This window comes from Hippoglossus hippoglossus, chromosome 18 (genome assembly GCF_009819705.1).
Source record: "Hippoglossus hippoglossus isolate fHipHip1 chromosome 18, fHipHip1.pri, whole genome shotgun sequence".
Classification (NCBI taxonomy): domain Eukaryota; kingdom Metazoa; phylum Chordata; class Actinopteri; order Pleuronectiformes; family Pleuronectidae; genus Hippoglossus; species Hippoglossus hippoglossus.
Genome location: NC_047168.1, coordinates 8657179 through 8673485, shown reverse-complemented (window position 1 = coordinate 8673485; position 16307 = coordinate 8657179). Strand labels below are relative to the sequence as shown.

Here is a 16307-nt window from a genome sequence, read left to right as displayed (position 1 = left end):
AGAGAGCTCCAGCACAAAGCTGCCCTCGGCTTTGATGTTCTTTGTTATGCCAAAAGAACACGATTGGAGACATGGGTGCCTGGTTGTGTTTTAAAGCGAACTTAAAAGATGCATAACTAGTGGGGTGGGGGGGGGGGGGGGGGGGGGGGGGGCGGGGGCGGGCCACCTGCACTCTTGCAGATTAGTTACAATGAGGGTGTTAGTAAAACCAAGAATGAAGAACAGGAAATGATTATCTGAAGAATGGCTTTTTGATGTTTGATATAACAATAGTATTATAATATACGTAAAGTATGGTTCAGGCTACAAAGCCATAATCAAGGTTAGACAAGGACAAACAATATATATATATAAATGAAATAGCCTTACAACACCATTAATTAAACATAAGCAGAAAACCTGAGGGTTGCTATTCTCAGTAACCACTAATATTTGACAATGTAAAAACAAAGTTGGATAGTTGCTTCACATCTTTTGATTGTATATACAGGTTCTTGTTAGTATTCTCATAGCACCACTAGCTGATGTATTTATACAGGTAAAAAAAAAAAACATGAAAGATGATCATTTTATCATATAATTGTAACCGAAATTTTAATGCAGAACTCCGAAGGTGACTTTTAGTCGAGGAGTAGACACTCACGAAAAAAAAAAAAAAAAGACCTTTCAAAACTTTTAAACTAACGCCTTCCGTGATACCTTTCAGGAAAATGAGAGAATAATCGTGACAAGCAATTGAAAGCAGAGCAGCTGGATGAAAGGAGAGGTTACCGCACGGAGTGATTCGTCCTTGTATTTAAAATGAATTCCACGCAAAGTCCGAAAGAAACTGAAACAAATACAAAAGACACCTGTAGGTTTAAATAAGACACTTTCCACCCGCGCGTGGTGGTGTTTAATTCATTTGACTGTTTGTTCATTCAGATAATTCAAGTACTGAGATTAGTGATTCTTTTCATTACTTGTCAGTTGCAGAAAATAGTAAAATAATCATTGAAAAAAGGGTTTTTAAATATGTAACTACCTGATTGTGGGGACTTATTTGATTAAAAGTTGTACGAGGGTATACAAAACCACAACTTTGCTCTGATAACACAACAGGGATACCGTTGCTCCACTTGGTCCATCGCTGGGCTATTTGGAGCAAAGAGCAAAGTGAGTTATCTTCTTTCCCATCTTAAACGACAGCGAGATGAAGCCCGGCCTTGTTCAGGCAGTGAGTTAAGACACAGGCGGGGACGCGACAGCTTATACAAGACACCTGCTCTCATCACAGCACATCAAAGCACCACCTCACCGGAATACACATGTAGCCTGTGAAGCTGCTGATCCTTCCTTAAAGTTAGAGTTTGACATTTACAAGAATATATGTATTTGTCTTCTCACGGAGAATCGAATCCCAATACTGCTCTCAGTACGGAGACGGTTAGAGTGGCAGAGCATAAAGATGTCAAACAGAGGGCTACAGCTTTCAGCAGCTCCTCTTAAAGCCACTTGTGAGACTCGTATAGCTTGATTGTTTAAGCGAGCGGCTTCCCTGCTGTGTGGATATATTACCAAAAAGTCATACAATACAGTTGCATTGTCAAGTATTGCATGATGATGTCTTTACAATATGGAAATTACTTTTTACTTGATTATTATATACTTAAAGAAAGGAATTACAATACTTATTACAATAGTTTTTTTTAAAATGTCAATTATTTCTAAAACTGTATTTTCACATCATGTGGCTTAAAAGGCAAATGTTATCCATTTACAATTTATTGAACAAAAAAAAGTGAAGGGGTCTTAATTCTATCTGAAGCCACTTTAATTTGACTTCTAGTTTTGGAATATATGAATTCATGAATAGTAAGTAATTATCTATGTCCTGTTTGCTTTAGCCTCCTCTCTATTTTGTATATTCTCGTCTTATGGTTATTATGTCCAACACTTTCTCGCTCAGTCTTACCTCTGCTCCAACCTCTCTCCTCTCTTTCCAGAGGACCAGCTGCCCCCTGGGTTCCCCACCATAGACATGGGCCCACAGTTGAAAGTGGTGGAGCGAACGCGCACCGCCACCATGCTCTGTGCCGCCAGCGGCAACCCCGACCCTGACATCTCCTGGTTCAAAGACTTCCTCCCCGTCAACACCACCAACAACAACGGACGCATTAAACAGCTCAGATCAGGTAGGGTTCCCTCGGCTGAAAACGTGATAAAAAAAAAAAAAGAAACGGGAGTCCTCTCTCTTGTTTGTCCCTCTATCTGACCTGCTCCCCCCCCCTGTCATCTCCTCTGTTCTCTCATCCTCTTCTTCCTCCCATGACTTAACTTCTCATTTGGCTTTGATTTTGTAGGTAATGGCATTGTTTCTACTGTCCTCTTACTCTGTGTACGCCCCAGTGTGTGTTGTCCGTACGCGTGTCTCCCTTTGTCTTCCAGTGTTGTCATGGGCTGTTGGGACTGTCCCCCCCCCCCCCCCCCCCTCTGTGTTTGCTGGCTTCTGCCCTAACCTCTGCCCTCATTGCTCACTGCTGTGACTTTTTACAATGACTTCCTTTGCCCTTTTTTCTGTTGGTTTTTCTTTCCACTGCATTGGTGCAGCTATTTTTGGATCCATTCTCTTCATTTCTTTATGCCTTTTATTTTCTTTTCCTAACAATTAATACTCAACATTTGGCTTCATTCAGAAATCTGAGAGGAGTGTACGTGACTTTAAAATAGGAGACGTGCAGAAAAAGTTATGGATCTTGTGGATTTGATGAAATTTCACCATTGAAAAGAGTGATCCTTAAAACTCATTTGAATAGATATTTGCTTTATATAAGAACCTTTTGTTTTCTAATCAGCCACAGTAGTGCGTAAAACCTCATAAGGCTTTTCCCTTACCCCCCCCCCCCCCGATTATTTCAACTTACAGCCCCCTGCTTTAATGTGTCTAAACGCCATCTTTGTGTTTATCTGCCTGTGACACACCTTAATACACACCATTCACCTGAAAGTTTGATTTCAATATTTCAAAACACAGAGATTTTTTCTATTTTTTCTATTATATTTAAAAAGAATCAACAACTAGTTTCCAGCTTTATGTGCCAGCTAACGTCAACACATTAGCACGACTACTTTGTAAAAGTCTTGTATGTTCGACCACCTGTCATCGCAGATTTCTCAGCTGTCCTCTGTTAAACCGTCTTGTTAACCTTCCTTCCCTTGCTGACTTGTTTTCAACAGAACTGTGTAGAATTAACCCGTATTTCTAATGTGCGATTCTTTGATTCACGTAGAGCATTAACGACAAACCTTGTGAACTAAACGTACTCAAAAAAGATATACTCATATTCTTATGCTGTCTTTCTTCTCTCTATATTTTTAAATCTACAGAATCCTTTGGTAAGTGCTTAGCTCTAAAGCACACATCACCCCCCACTAATTTTCCATGTTTCCAACAAATATTAAAATGCATGGCATGCATTTTACTAACAGATAGGTTAAGTGCAGGGCTACTACTTTGAGGCACACACACTTCCCTCACCCCACGTTGTTTAAGTGTCCCACCACTGCCAGCTCCAGTCTCACCTTGAACCCAGGGATTACACAACGTCAGCGTAGCACTGTCATAGACTGACTGGGGTTAATGACCTGTCCTCACATGTTTGTTGCTGACTCACTGACCCACCCACTTACTCACTCACTTAATCTTCTTAACACCAGCACCGTAGGTTTGGGAATTTCAAGAATTTTGTAGGGAGGTGATCAGCTCAGGTCAAGCGAAGGGATGTCACATGTCTGCTTTCAAGCTCATATACCAAGTCCTCAAAAGTCTTTCCCTTCACTAGATGGTCTTCAGAAGCCACTGCCACAAAAAAAAAAATGCCACCTCCCCGTGGTACACCAATGTACAAGTTCTTCTCTCTGACCAATGCTTTTTCTATGATGAATCCTGTCTTTCTTTGCCCAGTAGAGAAAAGTTCTTCTTCTCTCTCTGATTCTCTCCTCTCTCTTTCCTCTAGTACCTTTATTTACGTACCCTGTTAAATCTAATTTGATTCTTCTTCCAAAGCCCCCCAGACTCTATCTACTCGTACTAATGCTTCTTCTTTCTAATCTTATTTGCATTCATATTATCCACCCAGGTGGTACACCAATAAGAGGTAAGAGTGCTGAACTGACGTTCACAGAATGAAAATAATACAAATTCATTCTTGCTGTCAACCCATTCATCTCCACTTGATATCACCGCCATTTTTGTCCTGTTTACCAAGACCAAATCCCATTTCGTTCATATGGACCTTCCTCCTTATTTGTCCTGTTTTGGTTGACTAAATTTGTATTCCATCTTTTTTTTGTCTATGCTTTATTTACTCCTTTGTATTCTGGTTTTCAAGAGCCTGTTTAGCTCAGTTGCGATATGCTTGCCCTGGCTCAAATAAGCATATCCAATGACAATTATTTTTTTCAAACTATATTTTTTTCCGTTCATTTTTGTTTTATTTTTGGCCATAGCGAACCATGTGTCCCTCTTTTTGTCCAACTAAAACAACCAAGCATTTTTTCCCCCCTTAGCTGTTCTTGTTCAGCACTAAAATATGCACAGATGCTGTGGAATCACGCAGGCATGCTGAAGACAACATTGCCTCTACTCTGCTTTTTTCTCCCAAAGAAATTCTTCCTATCTTTGCAAACTATTTTTTTCCCATTTCTTCTATTTGCTTTCCTCTCCTGTACCTCTACAAAAAAGCCCAAACAACCACTTTTTTGATAAAGTTTCTACGGTGCTTTTTTTCTCTTTCACCTATTTTTCTTACTTTTCTTGGGTTTGGAGAATATTTTACTTTTTGACTTTTTTTTCTCCAGGGTTTGGGAAAGGCAAACTGTAGAGTCTGGCGCGGACCTGATTGGCTCATTTTTGCCGTGTGACAAAGGAGTTGGAGAGTTGTTGATGCTTAAAGCCATTTTTCCCTGGGTCATGTGACACCACACTGCTGATCCCATTGGTGGATTTTTATGGGTGTCTTTTGTAGCTTTCACAAGCTAAAGCAGTGGTTGGTTCCATTCTTGTCGGCTCAGGCCGATATTTTGAATTTTGTCTTCTAATACAACTGCATTTTATTTTTCAGCTAAGGGTTGTCAGAAGGTTGTAAGTTGTGCCGACATACATTTCTTGCCAAGATTTGCATGTCAAACTTTTGTTCCCGAGGGTTATATGTTGCTCTTGCCTTGCATAATACTTCAATTTAAATTTTTCCACATATATAAGCAGCATTTTTTAAATTTTTTGTACGAGCTGCAATTTTTTTTTAAAAGTAACTTCACGCGATGAAGTCCAAAATTGTTCTCCTAGGTGAATTTTACACTTGATCTGTGATTGAATATGCTAAAATTCATACCTAAATTTCTTTCTTTCGATTGTCCTCCCTTGTTATGCTGCTTTCTTATACTGTAAACCTTTTTTTGTTTGATCCATGTTTCCCTGAAGCAGTTATCACTCATCCCCATATTGACCAGTCCAGTGACATGTTGTATATTGAAGGGCTTGCCCCTAATCTTCAAAAGTGAAATTATGGCTTTTTTTGACATTGGCGCTAGGATGAGTGTCTTTTTAGACCCTGTAGTTTTAAATGTAATCAGCCTTTTTTTACTTAAGACGCCATCAAAGTTATATATGTAGAATAGAGCAAATGAAACGTAGGCATTTTGTCTTTTCCTTTTCTTTTGGATTTGGTTAACAACGTCTTATTTTCCGTTCACTTGTTGTTGCTTTAGGCCTGTTAAAAGGGAACAACATATGAATCGCAGGGTCTTGCATGATAAACCATTCAAAACTATCCGTCGTCTATAGTCGGATAACACAGCCTCCATTTTACCTCAGCCAGTGGATCCGGCTGTGATAATGACGTGGGATAAACGTTAAAATGCAGAGTTTATAGAAACGGATACGTGTAGTATCTCATTGGATATTGTTTGATTATGATTTCTCTCAAACGGCCCGACTACTGAAGCTTGACAGGACAAAGCCAAACTAGAAATGAAGGTGGCTGATGTTGGCCTCCTTGAGGCCCAATGTCTTCGTTTTGATTTTTGCTTGTGAACTTGATGCGAGCGACGCCATTTTAACCAAACGCACCCTGCTGCCCCGTTTGCTATTCCCCAACCAGGAGCCCTCCAGATAGAGCAGAGCGAAGAGTCGGACCAGGGAAAGTATGAATGTGTGGCGACCAACAACGATGGAACCCGCTACTCTGCGCCGGCAAATCTATACGTCAGAGGTAGGAAACACGTGTTAACGATGCCTGCATGTCTCTGTCGATCATTTTATTAACCGTCTCTCTAAAGTTTATGAGAAATCTTGAAATCAGCCGGTAAAAGTCAGCAGGGGCCGTAGCCTGTGAGGTCATTGTAAGTACGCTTTGTTTGGTTTTTTACTTTGCACTTGACTTACCTGCACTGATTTGAACCTACAGAATCTGCTCTGTTATGTGTCTTTGGTCCTTCCTGTTGATTACCCCGAGTCCAGCACCAATGACTAGACTTGCTTGCCCGTGTTTATCTACTAATTGCCTCTCAAACCCGACTGTCGGAGTAACGTGTGGACAGGCCTCCTCCATCAGCCCCAGCTCTTTCCCAAGCAGTGAACAGATCCTCTCTGGCCCCTTTTCTCCTCGCACATTGATCAACATTGGAAGGGCACATTTAATCTCGCTAATTTTCTTATTGACATTAAAATAAAGTGAATAAATCTAGAATTATAACTGTTATCAATAACTATCATAAATTATATTTAATGATTCTACTTACAGGTAAATTTAGCTTGTAAGAACCGGCAGTTTTTAAGTCCTACACTGTCGAAGCTGAATGTTTTTTAGCAAACTGAATAACGTTCAGGCAGCAGCAGTAGCTTTCGATTCTCTAATCTTTTTTCACAGGTCTTTTATTCTTTTAATGTAAAAATATCTGGTGCGTTGGTGCAACTGTTGTTTTTGATGCTCACTTTGACTCAAATACATCAATCCAGGCTTCTTTTTTTTTTTTTTTAACTGTTCCAGTATTGTCTTAATTCTCTATAATTCTGAACAGCATATCGAAATTTGCTATATTGATTCTATTATAAATTTGACTATGCTTTTCAGTCCTGTGGTTAGTTTTTATAGTCAATAATTAACATTCAGTTCCCAAATAATACCATACGTAATGTAACCAAAAGTAAAAGTTAAAAAAAAACAACCATTAATTTTAATTATCACAATAAGCTAACCACACGGCTTGGGCAGAATATGTGTAAAGTAAATATAACTGCTTATTATACTTTGTAACCTGGGTGCCACGGAAACACACGGGGCTCCCAGCACGTTAGGAGAAATAAGGTCCTTCGAATTGTGTACGTAGCATCTGAAGACCTACAACATGGCCTTTTTACTCTCTGTGTTTCCCTTGTTTTTTCTCCTTCCCCTTATTTCATTTTGTTCTGCATCAATTTCCCTACATCCCTCAGAGCTGCGAGAAGGTTGGTGTGTTTTTACTCTTTGAACACAACACACAAAAAAAAACGAGTTCACTTGTTTTCCACACAACAAGAAATGTCAAACTCCTGCAGACGTTCAAATTCAAACACCGACGCATTGCTGTGGCCTTTATGTATCTTTTTCGCCATTTGTTGTCTCCACCGATTTCATTTCTGTCAATGTCGCACATTCAATGTCCATGTCCCTCTGAAGGTCCATGTCCGAATGCCTCACTGTCCAACAGGTGGTGCATGTTTGCATCAATGGGGCGGGGGGGACATTTGCATGATCACCTGTGAATGCTTGAGCCAGTTGCCCCCCCTCCCAGGAACCCTTTACCCTGTCAGTGCTCCTGCCCTTTTTTTCTCAAATGATTTCTGACCAACAAAAACAGGTCATTTGGATAAAAAATAAAAAACACATAAAACGTGAGTGAGAAGATATTTCCTTTTCAAGAAATAAAATAAAAGTAACGTGGAAAAAACAACATCGGCCAGAACAATATACTTGATTGTCTATTGGCTCCTGCGACTAATAGCCGCAGCTCGCTCCATATAACTGCATCTTTTCTCTCCGTGTAGCCATTGGAGGATTACGACCCTCAAATTAGCTCTTTCTCTCTCTAGTTGAAGTTTCTCGCAGATAAAGTATGTTCAAGCAAAATCCGCCCTTTGTTGTAATTGGCACTAAAGTCAAGCACCAAGCTGTAAAAACAACCTTGCCCTCAGAGATTATACACTTCCTCTGACGGGGGATCTTTCCGTGCAAGGAAGTCATGAAAGAATTATGTATTTAGTGCGTTATCCACGAGACTTGACAAATGTAATGATATTCAAATGAGCGGGATAATATTATGTCTGTGGGGAGCGTGATCCAATTGGTTATTAATTAAATATTGAGTGAGAGAAACGTTGTATTTAATAATGCAAGCAGTTCCCCCAGATTTCCTCTCTGGAGAGCAGCAGTCTGCTCCACAGAATGGGCTTTGTGAGTTGGCGGTAGGCAACAGTAACCATGGGCCTATGACGCAGTCAGACACAGCAAATAACCGACTGGTTGAGAGTCACAGGGCCGTTTACAAAGCAGGGTCAATTATAGGGCTGTAAATACTAAGGACTCAGAATTTAAAAAAGTTACATTATCCTCAAGGGTTAATAAAAAAAAATTACTTCAATCTACTTCAATAAGCATGAGCAGTAACACTGACTTTAATTTCAATGTAAGTCCTCGTTTGTGTTCAAATATTCACATTTATAAAACCTAATCTGTAAAACCTGAGAAAAATTAATATGTTCACTTTTATAGTTTTTCCTTTCAGTCCTTTTACCCTTTGTCCAAAGTTTTCTGTTCTCCTCACCTTTAGCTTGTGCTTTGCCACATTCACAGCACTGTAACATTAAGACTCCATTTAAACTGTGCAACACCACATCTTCCTTTTGACACTATTACTGTTTCTTTTGAACCCTGCAGCCCCCCCCCCCCCCCCCCCCCCGGCTCCCATACATATCTCACGAAGTCACATACTGTTGCATGATGGACTGTTGCTCTCCTATTAAAGGTCATCCATGTGCATAATGGATATTTTACTTTTAAGTTAAACTTTTTTGACTTTTACTCTTTGTTGTTGAGAACGTTTATTTCGAATGTGAATCCACTAGAGCTGTCACGTGATATGCATTTCGACTCCAGTGATAAAAGCAACACTTTCGAACACAAAACAAGTAATTTAAGAAAAGTTTTTGTTAAACTAAGACTCTGCAATGAAAAAGAAGTGTCGCACATTTCTACAGCAATTGCTCCAGGAGCAGTTTTGAGTACGGAAAAGCTTTTATCAGTGATTTTTGCTGCAGATGATCGCAGCGCCCTCTCTTATTTTGTAAAAGACACACGCCGTTCCTGGAAATTCTTGACATATGTTCCTCTGTAAACGTTCATTTCACAACTCTTACCTGAAAAGACCTCTCTCAGCACTTTATCTTGAACTGAAATCATCCAGTCCTGTTGTAATAATAATAATAATTTGAATTAGCCACAGTTAATGCTCTGGATTTTTGATTTATTCACAGGCATGGGTCGATTTGTACAATCCCAAATGTAGCGTGGCGAGGCACGTTAATGCTTCCAGAATAATTGTTCCTCTTCAGATAAGCTGGAGACTTTTCATTCATAATTGAATTCACCAGCGTCAGTGAGTAAAACTTAACCTCAACTAGATCTTCAGGTCTAAAGCCACTTTCGAAGGTTTACCTTTCTATCAGCATATGCATAACCGCATAGTAAATAAATACAAATTGTTATCTTAAATGACTGTTATAAATCTAAATTTGATTGCATAACATGTGACAGCCCTACTTTCTACTTCTCACTGAGCCGAATCAGCAGAGAACCCCCGCCCCCTTTTATTGCGTGTACGGCTTCTCAATAATGTCATCCATGTCTGTGTGATGTGAGAATGTGACGCGGCACATTACTTCACATCAGCTGGAAGTTCACAGCCCGAGAGAGTTGTTCCTCTGCATACAACTGTGGAAGTGCTGTCCGGCTCTCCAGCACTCTGTGGAGTCCTGCACATCTGTACCGATGGTGACACAGTATTTTGTGCATGGAGCTCGTGTTTACGTTTTGATCCATTCGCCATTGACATCTCCGAGTCTTGGATCAAATCTGTTCAATTGTGTTTTCTTAACCTTCATCAAACGATCGTATTTTATCTAGACACACAAATGATCTATGCTACGATTAAACCTTTAACATTCTGTTCGTATTCTTATCATAAATGTTAAATGACCAATGTTTTTCTTACAGTTCTCTATAAATAGGTCTCCGGTCGTTCCACTTCCTGCTTGTTTCTCATCCTATGTCTGTATTTGTTTTTCCAGTGCGCCGGGTGCCACCACGGTTCTCCATTCCACCCACAGACAATGAGATCATGCCGGGCGGCAGCGTCAACATCACGTGCGTCGCAGTGGGCTCCCCCATGCCTTACGTCAAGTGGATGCTGGGTGCTGAAGACCTCACGCCAGAGGACGACATGCCGATCGGACGGAACGTCTTGGAGCTCACAGACGTGCGGCAGTCGGCCAACTACACGTGTGTGGCCATGTCGACCCTGGGGGTGATAGAGGCTGTGGCACAGATAACAGTCAAGGGTAGGGCCGCTTCTTATTCTGCTCATCTATAATTCAAACCTGACATCTCGTGCTTATATAATAGATACACGAGCCATGGGAAGGACTTCACACTATGTAAATGTTGCATGTAGTTAAAAATATATACTTCGGTTTGCAGCTGGTATGTGTCAGGGTAAACTATCCAAGCAGGGACTACTGGCAGCGCTTAAAAGAAAGTTATTTACTTCTCACTGCCGCGATAAGTCATCGGCAGAGGATTCCTTGATGCCTCAGACAAGCCCTGGCACCAGCCTCAGTGCATTAGATGCCAGATTAAGAATATAGTGAAGTGCTTATCGCACAGCTGGAAAGCTGCAGAGCCAGAAAGCGCCCGATTTCTGTTTCGCGGGAGATGGGGGAGAAGGGGGCATAACAGGGGGTGGGGGGGGCTGAAACATAGAGTATTGTTTGGTGTCTTCTGTAGGCATGCTACTTATCGGAGTGTAATCATATCTACACTGCAGCATACCACAAAGATATCCCGCACTGCCGTCACCGTGTTCATGTGGACACACACACCCACACCCACACACACACACTCAGTTTTGTTTATCCGAGACATAACACAGAGATATTAGTCACAATATAACAGTCTGGCAGCAAGCTCCCCCAGAAGCATACCTCAGACAGCATATAAAGACAATTTATTGCCCTGATATCTTTTGCCATGTGCCACGGCGCGGGGGATTAAAGCAATAAATTTACCTGTTAAATTATTAAAGTGATAAACATGGGGAAAATCTGAGATTAAAGACAACAGCATTACTAGCTGCTGAACATGGGGGGGAAATGCAAGTTTTTAATCTCACATATTTGTTTCTTTTTTAAACTATTTTTCTTTCTTTTTTTTTTTATGTATTTCTAACAATACTATCCACCTAATACAACACACAGAATATACGAGTCTCTTATGACTCCAGATATACGGTATATCATCAGGATCAAGTGCAGTGGGCTGGTAAATGAATGCAATCAATATTATTCAACCATCAACAAATTAAAAGAAAGGTCTCTGTGGACTGTGACATAAATTACTCTACAGAGGTAAAACTTTCTAATGTTTGCGGAATAATTTGCATTTTTATTAATATTTATGTAATAATTATCATCGCAGCGTTGCCCAAGGCTCCTGGCATCCCTGTGGTGACGGAGCGCACAGCCACCAGCATAACGCTGACTTGGGACTCCGGCAATCCGGAGCCGGTGTCCTACTACATCATCCAGCACAAGTCCAAGTACTCGGAGGACACGTACAAGGAGATCGACGGCGTGGCCACCACTCGGTACAGCGTGGGGGGCCTCAGCCCGTACTCGGACTACGAGTTCCGCGTGGTGGCCGTGAACAACATCGGGCGGGGGCCACCCAGCGAGAGCATCGAGGCCAAAACAGCTGAGCAGGCACCCAGCACGGCACCGAGGCAGGTCAGAGGCCACATGCTGAGCACCACCACAGCTGTTATTCACTGGGACGAGCCGGAGGAGGCCAATGGGCAGATCATGGGCTACAGAGTCTACTACACCATGGACTCCAGCCAGCATGTCAACCTCTGGGAGAAGCAGATTGTCCGGGGGTCTAACTTTGTCACCATCCAGGGCCTCATCCCAAATAAGACCTACTACATCAAGGTGCTGGCCTACACCTCAGTTGGCGACGGGCCCCTTTCTGCAGACCTTCAAATCATCGCTAAGACAGGAGGTGAGTATATTTGGTTGAATTGTAGAAGACAAGAATACCAAAAAAAAATAAACAAAGTGAGAAAATTCAAAGTCTCAAAAATGTTCTCCCCCCACAATCAAACTTGGAGTGTCAAAGGCATTTTTTAGAATCCTCATTAGTGGGTTACGATTGCTAACCAGAGCTACCACACACAAACATCTTCAGGCTGTCAACAAACACTTCAACCCCGGCTGACTCAAGAGGGAGAATGTTTTCTTTTATGAGAATAGTTAACTAAGGACGAGAAACTCAAAAGGTCCTCTTGTTTACTTCTTGTGAAAAAGTCAGATATGGTTTTCAGCGTGAAGTAACTGTGTGCCAGCGTGGTGCTAATGAGGCTGAACCGACTGCATCTTCTGAAATGAAAACCTGGCTCTTCTGGCAATAAACCTATCGCCACAAAGTGTGCGAATTTATCTCTCCGCTCTTATTCCAGTTCCCTCCCAACCGACCGACTTAAGGGGAGAAGCCAAGTCGGAGACGAGCATTTTGCTGTCGTGGGTCGCCCCGGCACAGACCGGACAGGAAAATCAAATCACGGGATATGAACTCATGTACAGGAAGAGGGACGACAAAGAGGAGGTGAGAAATGTCCGAGTTTTACGGCTTTGACAACACGTTAGTCTTTCAAAAGTCTGAATTACACAGAAACGAGTATTATCTTTCTCTTGCCAAATAAGTTGCTCTATACTCAACAATTTCAGAATTTGTAATATAAGTAGTTTCATTTATGGCAATAAAACATTAACAGTATATTGAATATCATTTTTTTTTGTTTTTAATACACCAAAGTAAAACGTGAAATGAAATAATGCCTTAATATAAATCTATTATAGGTGTTTTTGTGAGGGATTTGTAATATATAGGGGTAAAAGTCTTATATATGTACTTTCTGACTTTTTCAAACACTATAACTAAAAGTACTTAAACGTGTAACTTTTCAAAAATAAAGCTTTATTAATTGTGGTGATGTGGATTTACATCTCATCTCAGACAATTTAATAATATCCTTTACACGGTCAATTTCTTTTATATATCTGAAAGAGCATTTTATTCTTTTTAGCTCCCTGCTTTTCTGGAAAACTGACTACACATTTTCTCCCCCCACAGAAACGTATCAGTTTTGAGCCGACAACAACATACCTGCTGAAGGACTTGAAGCCCTTCACTACTTATACTTTCCGCTTGGCTGCCCGTAGTAAACATGGGGTTGGAGCTTACACCAACGAGATCTCGGCAGAAACTCCACAGACACGTAGGTCTCTTTCCTTATCTCACCCCACATCCCACTGTTTGGGAAGGAACCCATTTTCAAATGCATTCCACTCAATTTTATATGTGCTGCAGACCCCACCGCCCTCCCCAAAAACACAAACAAAGTCTCGAACTCGAAAAAGGGGTAATGCATTTGAAAATAGCCGAAAGGTGTAAAGATTTGAAACAGTAAATAAGTGTCATGGAGTCCAGCTGACCGTGCAGTGTTCACCTTGAAAAGGCTGCATGGACAGTGTACCCAGGCTTTCCTGTGAAGTCCGGAGACAAGGTTATATAAAGAGTGCCCCCCCCCCCCCTCCGCTCCCCTTTGTTGTGCAAAAACAGCGCAGGCTCAAATGAATGGATAAAGTCTTGAATTATTTATATGAATGCCCACATCTGCATTACCCACACAGGCGGCGGCCTTTAGGAAGCCTTGTCTCTTGACTTTGCATTTTTGCACCAAAAAAAGAGAGACTGAGCTTTCTATGTAGCTATGCTGCCAAAAAACCACTTCTCCAGAGGTCAAGGGGATTTTTTTCCCGTTTTCTTTACCGATGTTCACACTCAATTCAAATTGGAATAAATAACGCTGCGGAGTAATTCTATCATAGAAAGCTCAATTGAAGTATTGACTGTAGTTAGGGAGACCTCAGATTTATGAAACAGGTTGGAATTAAAATCTGTTCCTGACAAAATTGAACTAAATTCACTGCAGTTTTGCTCAGTGTCAGATAAACACCCTCAAAAACAGTCCGCTACAGTTGACTTTCGCAAATCTAAACATAGATCTCAGGTCTCCGGAAAGACAAGGGCAGAGATCAGGTGGGTATTAATCAAAGCGATGAAGTTCTGCCCAGATGTTTGTTCGCAGGTAAATGATGGACTTAATTACAAAAAAAAGTGCATGCCAATGTTATCAGACTCTAATGAACCAGTCGTGTCTCCTTGGGAAGTTCTCTGTTGTACAATCAGGCTTTTACCACAAACCAACAGGCTTCGGAAAGGTTGGTGACAAAAACAACATTTTTACTATTTCAGACAAGTTAAAGCATCAACCTTTATGTTTTTGGATTGATGGTAAACTGCTTGCCAAATTTGTCTCAGTTATTACTACATTTATTTTTGGAATGGTTTATCTTTAAAAAAAGTACCTAGAAATCTGTAGGTTTTCATTGAGAAAGAACCAAACTGAGAAATAATATATTAGGGTATTTTATTTTTTGTTTCCTTCTGCTTTTATATATTGTTTAGTCATCACCAAGGTAGGTTATAAATGGTAAAGCTGTCCATTTTCCAAACCGACACCCTCCATTCATCATCGGTGTTTACACTTTTGTGTTTACCTTTTTTGTCTTTGTGATGTGTCATTGATTTCAAGTATTTTCATTTCTCCATGAGTCCCTTGTGCATTTTTCCTCATTTGGTGTCATTTTATTTCCCTTTTCTTTTTTTCCTTTGTTTGGTCGATTCTACCATCATCACCCTGATCGAAAACCAAAACCCTGAAACTCCTTTAAACCAAATATCCAACTCTATGAACTTTCCGACCAATCTAACAAACAAACAAAAAAAAAAAACCTGCTGCAAAAACCCCAACCCGCCATCCAGAACCCTCGGGCCCACCTCAGGACGTCCAGTGCCACAGCCCCAGCTCCACCAGGGTCCTGGTAAGTTGGCGGCCGCCCCCAGTGGAATTACAAAACGGGATCATAACACAATACAGTGTCCACTACGCCGAGACGGAAGGGGAGGACACGCCTTCACGTCAGATCCCCAGCATCCCGGCGGAAAGCTCCCAGTACCTTTTGGAAAACTTGGAAAAATGGACAGAGTACCGCGTGACGGTCGTTGCGCACACGGATGTGGGAGCGGGGCCGGAGAGTCTGCCACAGCTGGTCCGCACAGAGGAGGATGGTATGTGTTCGCTCAAAACAAAGCCCCCCCCAACTGCAAACCCTCTTAACCTACCCTGCCAAATACTAACAACCTTCGCCTATATCTACAACTCCCTCTTTTCTACCCTTCTCTACCTGCTTCTGACTTTCGCCACTTGATACTTGTTGCCCCCCTGTTTTTGGACTCTGCGCTTTTTTGAACCACCCCCTCAAAAAAAAACTGAGACTCACTTTGCAAAAGCACTTTTTTAATACTTTTTTGGCCTTTTTCTGCCCCAAAGCTGCTCAATTTCAACACATGGTATGGCATTTTCAACCGCTGGCCTCCAACTTCCAGTCCCTACTGTCATTTTTTCAAACTTTGAAGTATTCTCTGCAGTTTTTTTTTTTTTGAAAGGCAGCATTTTTTTTCTGGACAGTGGGAATGACAAAAAGGTGGAAGATTTTTTTTTTTTAAAGGCCATTTTTATCTATTTTTCCTTTTTCTCCCCTCATGTGATGTAATCATTTTTTATTTATTTTTACCTTGCTCCATAGCCAAAATTTCTTGCAGCGCTTCAAGCATTTCAAATCACTTGAAGCTCCCCCAACTTTGGCTCCACTTTTCTATTTTGGCAAAACACACATTTTTATTCCATGTTTTTTAAATCCACTCTACCCATTTTTAATGTGTAAAGATTAGGTCAGTTGTCAGACCTGTTTTTGCTGTTGGTTTTTCCCCCCCTTACCATTGTTGAAATATTGATGTCATGCAGTGCTTGTTGCAGTTCGCTGCACTTTTGTG

The 16307-nt window shown here is 41.1% G+C and overlaps 1 protein-coding gene across 43 annotated transcripts in view; it reads left to right on the top strand.

The window, feature by feature from the left end:
- LOC117751967 (receptor-type tyrosine-protein phosphatase delta) overlaps positions 1 to 16307 on the top strand; it is a 209584-nt gene that overhangs the window by 158242 nt on the left and 35035 nt on the right. For 13 of the 43 annotated variants that reach the window (XM_034569056.1, XM_034569052.1, XM_034569041.1 and 10 more), the window contains 10 exons: positions 1986 to 2174; positions 3367 to 3375; positions 4119 to 4136; positions 6141 to 6251; positions 7475 to 7486; positions 10364 to 10633; positions 11769 to 12350; positions 12808 to 12953; positions 13482 to 13626; positions 15237 to 15542. In XM_034569056.1, the coding sequence (XP_034424947.1) occupies positions 1986 to 2174; positions 3367 to 3375; positions 4119 to 4136; positions 6141 to 6251; positions 7475 to 7486; positions 10364 to 10633; positions 11769 to 12350; positions 12808 to 12953; positions 13482 to 13626; positions 15237 to 15542 (1788 nt within the window). The remainder of the gene's footprint in view (positions 1 to 1985; positions 2175 to 3366; positions 3376 to 4118; positions 4137 to 6140; positions 6252 to 7474; positions 7487 to 10363; positions 10634 to 11768; positions 12351 to 12807; positions 12954 to 13481; positions 13627 to 15236; positions 15543 to 16307) is intronic. The other 30 variants (XM_034569071.1, XM_034569076.1, XM_034569067.1 and 27 more) reach the window with 7 other exon arrangements.